General features: G+C 39.6%; 1 protein-coding gene across 4 annotated transcripts in view; it reads right to left on the bottom strand.

The window, feature by feature from the left end:
• Nucleotides 1-12,282, bottom strand: part of AAK1 (AP2 associated kinase 1) — a 166,609-nt gene that overhangs the window by 83,055 nt on the left and 71,272 nt on the right. For all 4 annotated transcript variants that reach the window (XM_079940688.1, XM_079940689.1, XM_079940690.1 and 1 more), the window contains exon 3: nucleotides 11,283-11,401. In XM_079940688.1, coding sequence (XP_079796814.1) covers nucleotides 11,283-11,401 — 119 coding nt within the window. The remainder of the gene's footprint in view (nucleotides 1-11,282; nucleotides 11,402-12,282) is intronic.

Here is a 12,282-nt window from a genome sequence, read left to right as displayed (position 1 = left end):
CGATGGTTTCTGAGTTTATGACTCGGCACTATTGTTGCCAACTTCTAGAATCACACTATGATTCCACAGACACTTTTATCCGAAGTGCAGCTTCTTATTAACTTAAGGATGAAGGAAAGCAGTTCTAAGGCCTGGAATTAGTTTCTCTCACCCAAAGTTGCTTTGTAAAAGTCTTTGGCCTTACTATTCCCCACCTGCCTTCTCTAAAATTGCCTAAATTTTAGGAAAATTTCCTTTGTAACTCTAAATTTCCTTTGTAACTCTCCTTTATAAGTCTACATTTCCTTTGTAACTCTTTATAATTCACAAACAAACAAAAACGATATCAAGTCCAGTGCAGTAGTGAAGAGGAACGCTTTGAGATCTAGACTGGCCCTGGAGTTCTACCGAAGGCAACATATCTGGGGCCCTTATGGGTTTCTGTTACATAAGTCCCAGATAGAATCCTGCCTACAATCACATTTATTCTCCCTTTTCCAAGTCTTACTCATTAATTAATCCTCTACTTACTGAATAGATCTTTAAAATCATTTAGAGTCTGATTCTAGAGGCATGTTGCTCAAACTTTAATAAGCATTGAATCACCTAGGGATTCTGTTTAAAAACAGATTCTAATCTAGTAGCTCTGGGGTAGAGCCTGGGGTACTCCTGGGCAGTGGCAGTTAACGTACCAAAGATTTAGAGGAGTGCTACTCAAAATGTGTTCCACAAACATTTTCTAGGTAGAAGCCAGTCCACAAGGAAATAAGGAGCTCACTCTGGGACGTAAATCAATCAGGTCGCTAAGATGACTTTTTCCTTTTCCTAGTGAGACTTTACCTATGAGGGAAGCAGTTCATTGACTTACATTCTGGCACAAGATCTTTAGTGTAGCACCTGTACATTTATGGCCAATTGATTTTTGACAAGGGTGCCAAGACAATTCAATGAGGAAGAGAAGAGTCTTCTCAAAAAATGGTGCTGGGACAACTGGATATCTACATGCAAAAGAATGAAGTTGGATTCCTACTTCACATCACAAACTGAAATTAACTCAAAATGGAACCGAGCAGAACCCTGTAGGCCCCACCAACTACAAAACTGAGCAGTTAATGAGTAGGACAACAGAGTCATAGAGTCAGTGTCTGATGCACATTCCTGAGTTGTTTACAGATACTACAACTGCCACCAGAGGAACAAAGCTAACTGCATGATAACCAGGCTGTAGCCATGACACAAGCTGTACCACCTTGAGCAGTACTGAATCTGTGGCTAGCACACTTCCGAGAACTGGCCTCAAAGAGAATGGGATTAACATTACTGCTCATAATAATCTATATCTCTGTGGGCATCAAAATAATTGTAGTTTGTTCTGCCTGTAATATGTAAGTGGCCAACTAAAATTGCCAGCAAAGAGATGCTACAGACCCATGTTGACATCTTCCACTCTGAGAATACGGCACCCTATGTCAGCATGAAGAAGTTACAGAAGATAGACCTTCACCCCTAATCCCACAGAAATGGAATGATGTTAGACAGTGGGGCTTTGAAAGCAGCTCTTTTGCCCCTTTCCTGTTTGTCCATTTCTGTTCCCCTCCAACCTTGAAAGAACCTAATTAACCTGTTGATTCTTTTCCTAGATAAAAAGAAGTAAGAATGAAGAATTAAGAATGACCAGCTCTTTACCCCCAACAGTCCCCTTAGCAATCCTGCAGGCAGATCATATGGGCAAGATAACATCTGAAGAGAGAGTCAGCCAGCCTGCATGCAATGGAGAATGATGCAGAACCCAACCTCCTGCCTCGATGATTCACTGAGATTCTTCCCCTCACCATTTTCTCTTTAAAAACCCTCATGGGGACTTCCCTGGTGGCGCAGTGGTTAAGAATCCACCTGCCAGTGCAGGGGACACGGGTTCGGGCCCTGGACCGGGAAGATCCCACATGCTGCGGAGCAACTAAGCCCACGTGCCACAACTTCTGAGCCTGTGCTCTAGAGTCCGCGAGCCACAACTACTGAGCCTGCGTGCTGCAACTACTGAAGCCCATGTGCCTAGAGCCCATGCTCCGCAACAAAAGAAGCCACCGCAATGAGAAGCCCATGCACCGCAATGAAGAGTAGCCCCCGCTCACTGCAACAAGAGAAAGCCCGCGCTCAGCGACAAAGACCCAACGCAGCCAAAAAAAAAAAAAAAACTGCCATGACTGAGCAGAATCTTCGGACTTGCCCTCGGGACATGAGTCCACCTTCCCCCCAGATTGCTGGCTTTTTCTGATTAAAGCACCTTCCCTTTCTGTTGACACTTGCCTCTTGATTATTGGCTTTTGAGCAGTGAGCAGCTGAACTTGAGTTCAGTAACAAAAATGGACCACAAATCTAAAAACTCCTCAAAGAAAATACATATGCAAATCTTCATGATGTTGGATTAGGCAATGGTTCTTAGATATGACACCTAAAGCACAAGCAGTCAAAGAAAAAATAAACTTCACTTCATCAAAATTAAAAACTTCTGTGCTTCAAAGGACACTATCAAGAAAGTGAAAAGAAACTGCAAAGAATGATCTGCAAATCATACATCTGATAAGAATCCAGTATCCATGGGAATTCCCTGGAGGTCCAGTGGTTAGGATTCCGTGCTTCCACTGCAGGGGGCATGGGTTCGATCCCTGGTCAGGGAACCAAAATCCCACAAGCCACGTGGCACGGCCAAAAAAAAGAATCCAATGTCCAGTCTATATAAAGAACTCTTAAAACTCAACAATAAAAAGACAACCCAATGTAAAAATTGGTAAAGGATCAGAATAGACATTTTTCCAAAGAGCATATGATAAACACATCGAAAGATGCTCAACACCATTAATCACCAGGAAAATGCAAATCAAAACCATAATGAGATTATCACTTCATAACCACTGGAATGGCTATAATCAAAAAAAGAAACAATAAAAAACGTCAGCAAGTATACAGAGATTGGAATCTTCATACACTGCTGGTAGGAATGTAAATAGTGCAACTTCTATAGAAAATAGTTCGGCATTTTCTCAAAAAGTAGTTACCATCTTACCTTGCAATTTCACCCCTAAATATATACCCAAGAGAAATGAAACATTATGTTCACAAAAGTTTGTACACAGATGTCTATAACAGCATTATTCATAATAGCCAAAGAGTGAAAAAAAAACCCCAAATGTCCATGAGGATAAACAAAATGCAGTATATCCAGACAATGGAACATTATGCAGCCATGAAAAGGAGTAAGTACTCATACATGCTACAACATGGATAAACCTCGAAAATATTATGCTAAGTGAAAGATGTCAGACACAAGAGCTTACTGTCTGAGCCCATTTATAAGAAATGTCCAGAATAGGCAACAGAAAGCAGATTAATGGTTGCCAGGGACTGGGGCAAGGGAGAAGGGGGAGTGACTGCTAATGGGTGTGAGGTTTCATTTTGGGGTGATGAAAGAAATATTCTGGAATTTGATAAATGATGATGGGTGGATGACCTTGTGAATAAAAAAATCACTGAATTATGTTTAAATTATATTTACATTTAAAAGGATGAATCTTATCTCAATTTATGAAGAAAAGTAGTATGACAAGCTGGGGGGAAAATAACATAAACAAACACACAAGGGGGAAAAAGAAAAAGAAAACAAGATCCTTTGAGTAGCATTGATCTAGAGCAGCCAGGGAGCCCATGTGTGAGTCCCTGCTATAGCCTTTTGACAAGAAGTTTGCTTAGATTAATGTCATTTCCTTGGGCCCTCAGCCCATCTGCAGGCAGCGCTTTCTGTTGATCTCCTTTACATCCAGCTAAAAACTTCCACCTCCTGATTCTAGACTGCCCTCTTCAGAAAAAAATAAGCCTAGTCTATTATTTCACTTTCCAAACAACTGAAATATTATTATGTAGACTCTAAGTTCTTTCTTCTCTGGGTTAAACATACCCACTTTCTTTGACATGGTTTTTAGTCACACCACCATTTTGGTTGCTCCCACGTTTAAACGCTTTGCTTTGTTGATGTCCTTTTTGTAAGAATGGCCCCAGAAAATGAATGAAATACTCTAGGCCTGGTCTGACTCCTGCAAAGTAGATCAGCACTATCACCTTCTATTAATTCAGCTAAAAATTACATTCTTTTTTGTTTTGGCAGCCACATCATACTACACACTCATATCAAGTTAACTGACCACTAAAATGCTTAAGTCTTTTTCTACTTGTGCTGCTTTTAATCTCTACCTTCCCAAAACTGTGCTTGTAAAGTTGATTAGAAGAAAATAAAAATCCACGCATGTGACCTTACCTTGCTATTTCACCTCATTAGAATCAGTCCATTGCTCTAATTTTAAGGATCATTTTGGATCCTGATTCTATCATCCAATGCAGTTGTTATATCTTCCAACTTTATATTAGGCACATAAGAGATAAATGTGTCTTCTATTTCTTTAACCAAGTTGCTTATTAAATGTAAAATAACATAAAGTTAACAGTAAGCGGCAGTGCTTTTTTCTTAGAAAGTTCCCTCCAAATTAATAGCAAATCATTGATCAGAAACCATTATAAACAGTAGCAATTACACCTAGCATCCAGCCTAGACTCTCCATCTTGCTCACAGATCTCTGGTGAGTGCCCTTACCCAAATGATACAGTCCATAGTCACTGGATCTACAGTCCACAGTCACTGGATCTATGGCGCTCCCCTGAACTCCCTATCCACAAAACTGCCCAAGAGAGGACATGATGTTGATAGAACATGGCTTGTTCCTACTCAATCTGAAGTCTCTTTGGATCCCTGCTCACTCATCTAAGTGACTATAAAACAGCTTAAAATTTAATTAAAAAAATAAGTAACATATTAACATTCGAAAAGCAAAACATAGTAGACAAGTATTTTCAACTCCAGTCCTCATCCCCTATAGGGAACCCACCCTCTTTCTTCCCCTTCTGCCTTTCCTCTTTCTCTCTCTCATCCTGCCAATGCTTTTTCAAGCAAATTCAAATAATATGTATTATATACACATAACTCTTACAATCTCTGAGAGGTAGGGCTGGGGTTATAGCCTCTTTGACAGAAGTCTGAGCCTAGCACGGGTTAAAAACATTGCACAGGGACTTCTGATTAAAAATAGTAGCAAATTGTTTTTAAAAAGTAAGTCGAGGGCTTCCCTGGTGGTGCAGTGGTTCAGAGTCCGCCTGCTGATGCAGGGGACACGGGTTCGTGCCCCGGTCTGGGAAGATCCCACATGCCGCGGAGTGGTTGGGCCCGTGAGCCATGGCCGCTGAGCCTGTGCGTCCGGAGCCTGTGCTCCGCAACGGGAGAGGCCACAACAGTGAGAGGCCCGCGTACCGCAAAAAAAAAAAAAAAAAAAAAGTAAGTTGAATACATGCATTTATCTCTGCTTCCTTCAAAAGCCTTACTAAATGATGTAAAGTGTTTATTTTTTAAAAGGCATAAACAGAAAACTTCTGCTTCCGGAAAGATGAAATAGATGTACTTTTCCCTATTCCTCCTGCTAAGTACACCTGAATATTTTGTACATTATACATAAGAGAGACATAATAATGAGTATCTGAAATGTGAGTAGAAGAAGGCAGACTGGCTAGGAACTTTGGGACCCAAGGAACAACATGGTGGTGAGCTGTCTGGGTTTTCTTTTTGCCTCACGTTTCCCAGACCGAAAACTGAAGAAGCCAGCAAACTGAAACCACCAATGGGTGCAGACAAAAACACAAAAAAGCCCAACGAAAGCCTGCTCTCTCCAGTCAGACCCAGAAAAGGGCAACCCAGGAAGACAGAACCCATAGAAAATAACTGCTCTATTCCAGCCAAAAACCACAGAAAAAACCTGCAGCTCCACCCCAGTCACGGCAGCAAAGGCCAAGTGGAGAGCCTAGACTTCCATTCTCATGAGTCTGCAACAAATCACTCCAACCTACACTTCAGGGTGGGGAACGTCAGAGACGGCTGAGTAGGGAGTTAAGACCTTCATCTCTGAGGTGCCGTGAGAGGAGGTCAAGTGGAGAGTCAAGACTTCCACAACCACCAAGTGGTAACAAGGCCAACTCCCACCACCATGGTGTCAACTGAAGCCACGTGGGGAGCAGTAGCAAGGCACTCCTACTTCCCAGCCAGGGAAGGATCAGTGGAAGCCTAACGGGAAACTGGAATTTTCACCCCAATTCAGTAATAATGAGAAGGTGAACTTTCACCTTCTGGGGTAAAAACAGAGGCCCTATGGAAACCTGAACTTCTATCCCCACCTAGTAGTAACAAGAGGGCATTCCCCAAACCCATCAATCCCCTGCCAGAGCAGGAAACAGTTAAAACAGAAGGTTTACATAAGATCCAGAATCTATAACACAATATGAAAGTGTTGATATAGTTCATCAGACCAAGAACTAGGAAGAACTCAAACTACATGGCAAAAACCCCAGCAATCGATAGATGCCAAAATGAAGATGACGAAAAAGACAGAATCATCCAGCTATGATTTTAAAGCAGTCGTGACAAAAAATGCTTAAACCAGCAATTACGGTGATGCTTGAAATAAATGAACAAATAGAAAGCCTCAGCAAAGAAACAGGAAGTGTCATCAAAAAGCCAGAAAACCTAAAGAAGAACCAAATGGAAATTTTTGAACTGAAAATACAATAACGGAAGTAAAAAGTACAATGGATGGGCTCATCAGCAGAATGGAAGGGACAAAGGAAAGAACCAGTGAACTGAAAGATAAAACAATAGGAATTACCCAGTATGAACCAAAGATAGCAAATAGGTTAAAGGGGAAAAAAAAGGACAAAATTAATATGCATAAGTCCATACTGATATAAATAAATGATTGAATAAATAAGTAAGTGAGGGAGAAGTGCAATCACGTTAGAGAAGGAAGTTAAAGGCAAACAGATCAGAAAGGAAAAAATAAAACTGCCTCTATTTGCAGATGACATGGTGGTCTATATAGAACATCCTAAAGAATTGAGAAAAAAATTCCCAGAACTAGTAAACAAGGTCAGCAAGGTTATAAGATACAAAATAAACACAGAAAAATCAAGTGATTTTCTACATCCCAGCAATAAAAGTATGGGCACCAAAATTAATTACCCAATACCATTTATAATCACTCAAAACAAAAACAAAAACCTAGATATAAATCTAAGAACATGTACAAGGCCATTATGCTGAAAACTACACAATGCTGATGAAAGAAATCAAAGATGTAAATAAATGCAGAGAGGTGCCATGTTCATTTATTGGAAGACTAAACAGAGAAAAGAGGCCATTTCTCCCCAAACTGATATAACAGTTTAATGAAATTCCTACCAAAATTATAGCAAGACATTCTGTAGATATAGATAAGTTTATTCTAAAATTTATATGAAAAGACAAAAGAACTAGAATAGTTAAAAAAACAATTTTGGGAGAAAAGTAGGAGGAATCAGCCTGATTTCAAGACATTATAAAGCTACAGTAATCAAGGCTGTGTGGTGTTGGCAGAGGGATAGACACATAGATTAATGGGACAGAACAGAGAATAGAGAAAGGTCTGGAGATCAACCGTCACAAATAGGCCCAACTGATTTTTGACAAAAGAGGAAAGGTAGCCTTTTCAACAAATGGACACCCACAAGAAACAAAATGTTCTTCAACCGAAGTCTCATGCCTTATATAAAGTTAACTCAAAATGGGTCACAGACTTAAATGCAAAATGTAAAACTTATAGAAAAAAAAATAAGAGAAAATCTTTGGAATGGAGAGCTAGGCAAAGAGTTCTTAGAAATGACACCAAAAATACAACTGACAAAAGGAAAAACTAATAAACTGGATTTCATCAAAATCCAAAACAAAACAAAACAAAACAAAACCAACAAGAAGGTCTTAGAAATTAACCTGATATATAAAAAATTCAACAGGATGGTTGAATATAAAGCTGAGAAAATCTGCTGGAATGTAGAGGGAAAAGACAAAGACATGAAAAAAAAAAAGGAAGAAAACAAAAAATTAGAAAATCAGTTCAGGATAACTAACATCCAAATACTGATAGTGAAGGAAGACAGAAAAGGAAATCATCAAATGAGACAAACTAAAATTCCCCCACATAAGGATTCGAGTTTCTAGATTAAATGAGACCACCAAACAACTAAAATAAATAAGAAATGCACACACCAAGGTATATATCATCAACAAATTTCGTAACACTGTAAACAAGAAGAATTTATAAACTTCTGGGGAGAAAAAATGGGTCGCAGCCAAAGGACCAGGTATTAGAATGACTTCGGACTTCCCAAAGCTCAACAATGAAAGCTAAAATACAGTACAGCAATGCTTTCATGTACCTAATGAACTGATTTCCAATCCAGAATTTTATATGCAAACTATCACATGTGTGAATGTAAAACGAAGACATTTCCAGACCTGCAAGTTCTCCAAAATTTACCTACCGCACATCAGGAAGCTCCTGGAGGACAAGTTCCACCAAAAGGAGAAAGCAGAGCAAAAAGAGGAGTCAACAAATCTAACGAGAAAGAGAAGCAAAGAGAATAGCTAGAAAATTCCACGATAAGAAGTAAATGAGGCCTAGAGAGCAACCAACCTATATTGCCTCAAGTCCAAAGACTGAGAGAGATTTCTTCAAGAAGATAAAACAGACAGAACACTAACTGTGTTCAAAAGTATTTTTAAAATGATTTAAACAACGGGGAGAGTTTGAAATTAAGTTGCACAAAAGTACACAGAAAACTAAGATTTAAAAAACCTAAAAGACAAGATGATTATTAATTCCAGTGAAAAAAGAATTATGTAAGAAAGGAATAGTAATCAGAGTCCACTTAGAAGATTTAGCAAAAATAACGTTTTCTTACATAATAATGTAAAAACTAATACTAATATAACTAACATACTGCCAAACATACTGCTATTGTGGCAGAATGAGAGATGAGAATAATGCAAGTATTTAGAGTGAAGGGCATGCAGGTGATAAAAGAGAGTTAACTTTTTACCTTCCATAGTATGTAACGCCTAAAATGGAGGGGGGAAAAAAGAATTAGCAATATCAGCCTGCTATTTAGAAATATATCAAATGAATCCACTAAAAGTGGTGGCCTCTGGGACCTTGCAGTGGCATAGGAGGCCCCCTCAGGGAATTGCTTGATGTTTTTCTGTAATAAGCTTAGTTCAACTATTTGGGTATTTAAGTTTTGAAAAAACAAATTAAAAAACAAAACTCTCGCAGCTAATACATGGCTGGGCCAGAACTTGAATCATGTAATTTAATTCCTAATCAGGTCCATTAATTTGTGAGCTCCAAAGGGGCCCGCATCTTCTTAGCTCCTTTACTCCAGCACCTGCCCAGCACAAAGAAAGCCCTCCAAAAATGTTTCTGAATGAGTGGGAGAAAGTTAAAGAGTGGGATTACTCTTCTAACACCAGAAAATGAATGAGAAACGCATTCCAGGCAGAGGAAAGAGCAGAAGCAAAGAGAGCAAATGGAGTGCGAGAGCTGAGCAAGGAAGAGGCAAGGTGGGAGGAGAAGGAGGAACAGCATCCCGAAAACACTGGGTGGAGGAAGGGAAATACAGTGAGCACAGCTGTTTGCAGCTGAGTGGCAGGGGAGAGGGAGGACGTTGGTGCCTTGCAGACAGTTCCACGTGGCCCTGGCTGTATGTATATAAGCCTTGGGGTTTTTTTGTCTGTTTTGCAATGATGACAGCAACACTTATTTCTACCAACAGTTCCTTCTCAAATAGTTGCAGCCTTCTGGAAGCTACATAGTACCAGGCTCTCTAAAATCCTAAGTTGTACAACTTGTTACTCTAAGTAGCCACTGAAAGGGCAACCCCACCAGGGCAAGCAAAGCCTGGTGGAATCCCTACAATGCCACCCTCACCATTTTTGGGGCCTCTCTCTACTCTTAGCAGGAGCACTGGGAAAGAGGGGGCGGGGAGGGGGATGAATTGGGAGATTGGGATTGACATATATATATGCTAATATGTATAAAATAGATAACTCATAAGAACCTACTGTATAAATAAATAAAATTAAATTTAAAAAAAACCAAGAGTATTAAAATGTAGGGCACAAAGGAGTCATCACCTCTAGGCGAACATCTGCATCTGCTATGACCATTATTCACACATTCATTTCATCCAAAGTTTAAGTATTTACTTTATGTCAGGTAGTGTACTGGAATACAAAGTTTCTGATTTTAAATAACTTACTTTCTAAAGGCAGTATCACTTATAAAGTAACAAGGTAAGCAATATAATTGGCATAAAGAAAAGTACTGTGGAAACACAAAGACTATCCAAATTTCTTAAATGTATAGTGTCAAACAGAAGTGAAAGAAAGAGACAACTCCAACAAATTCCCATATACCCATCACCCTGCTTATACAGTAATCAACTCATCGCCAGTCTTGTTTCTCTTCTAAATCCACTCGTTTCATTTCAAGAAATCATATTATTTCATCCACAAATATTTCATCATGTATCTAACAGATAGGGTCTCTTTCTTTAAACACAATATGAACCTAAATCTTGAAAACTTATTAAGTTTTTAAGATGTGAGATATAATTAATATATAATAAAATGCACAGATCTTAAGGTGTCCAACTGAGTTCAGACAATGGTGTAGCCATAACCACTACCTAAAACAAGATACAGAACAATTTCCATGGCCTAGGAAGTTCCCACATACCCCTTTCTAGTGAATTTTCCACACCCAGGTGACCACTTTCTGATCTCTATTACCACAGATCACTTTTGCTTGTTCTTAGACTTTTATAAATGGGATCACAGAGTACTGTATGAGTAAGCAGTTTCTAGGCAAAAAAAAAAAAAAGGGAAAAGCATTCCGGGGGAAAGAACTACGTTTACGTAATATAAAGGTATGGAAGGATATGTTCACGGAATGCTGAAGGGCTTGAGAGGGTTGAAAACTAGGACTGGTAGCTGATAGATGATAAGATGGAAAGAGGAGGTTTGTTGGGAAGCTAGGATCTCCATAGTTAATTCTGGGAACGAAGTTGTTAAGTAAATTTTTCCCAATGCCTCAAACTATTTCTCTGACCTGAAAATTGGTCGGTTCTCTCACTATGCTCCTTTCTCCTCAACTCTCTAGCTAAGAGTGACCAAGGCAGGAGCAGCGCCCTACACCCCATGGCTGTTCCCTCCCATTTTGTGCAAGGCCTCTCTGCCATCTCAGGGAAGGGAAGAAGCCCCCCATTGGCTTTCTCATGAGAGGGCACAGTCCCTCTCCCCATTTTAAACAAGCAGTCCGAAGTCTGAGGGGCAGCCTTACCATTATCTGTATTTCTCTCTTGCACACCTGGAGATCATGCTCATTGTTGACAAACATGCGTTTCAAGGCACATTTCATCCCATTGCTTGTCCTCACCAGAAACACGATAGCAAATCCACCTGTGAGAGAAACACACATACAAGCTCTTTTGAGTCATGTTTAAAAAGTCAATCAAATGACCATGGTGGCTGTAGTTTGCTGATGTCACTGTTAATGGTACTGATGTCATCATCAGCTAGGCCTAGGGCTGGCCTGGCATAGAAAGCATTCTTAAGATTCTGGGGACTCAAAGGTATCACATGTGGGATTGGGTAGCAAGTCAGAAAAATTGTTCCTCCAGCTTGCAAGGCAGAAATAGAGGCACATGTAGAGAACAAATGTATGGATACCAGCGGGGAAAGGGGCGGGGGAGGTGGTGGTGGGATGAATTGGGAGATTGGGATTGACATATATACACTAATATGTATAAAGTAGATAACTAATAAGAACCTGCTGTATAAAAAATAAATAAATAAAATTCAAAAAAAAAGGATATGAGGTCCTTTAAGTAAAGAAAGAAAAATTGTTCCTAAACGTCTATCTAAAAGAAAACAGGAAGAACAGTAATTATCTTCCAAAGAAACTACAGATAAACAGATGAATGAACGGATGAAAAAAAAGAACCAACTACATTCCAACTGCTATCCTAGGCACTTTGAGCTCTTGTTTAATTCATACCACAATCCTGTGAGGCTGGGTGATATTTTTTCCCTTAAGACAACAATTACTAGCTGAAGAAAACAGAGGCTCAAAGAGATTAGATTCAACCAAGGACTTCTTTAAAAAAACGTAAGTCCAACACTTAAAGAGAGGCTCGGAAATTATTTCAATAATTGCTCTATGAATAGTTGGCAATTAATTTCAAGAATCTCCTTCTCTTCCTTTTTTCTCATCCTTCCTCACCCCACCCCCCAACTCAAATCAACAATACACTCTGAGGATTCCTCCTGCCCTCCCTACC

The sequence above is a fragment of the Stenella coeruleoalba genome (assembly GCF_951394435.1).
Source record: "Stenella coeruleoalba genome assembly, chromosome: 13".
NCBI classification, from domain to species: Eukaryota; Metazoa; Chordata; class Mammalia; order Artiodactyla; family Delphinidae; genus Stenella; species Stenella coeruleoalba.
This window is presented reverse-complemented; position numbering and strand designations above follow the sequence as displayed.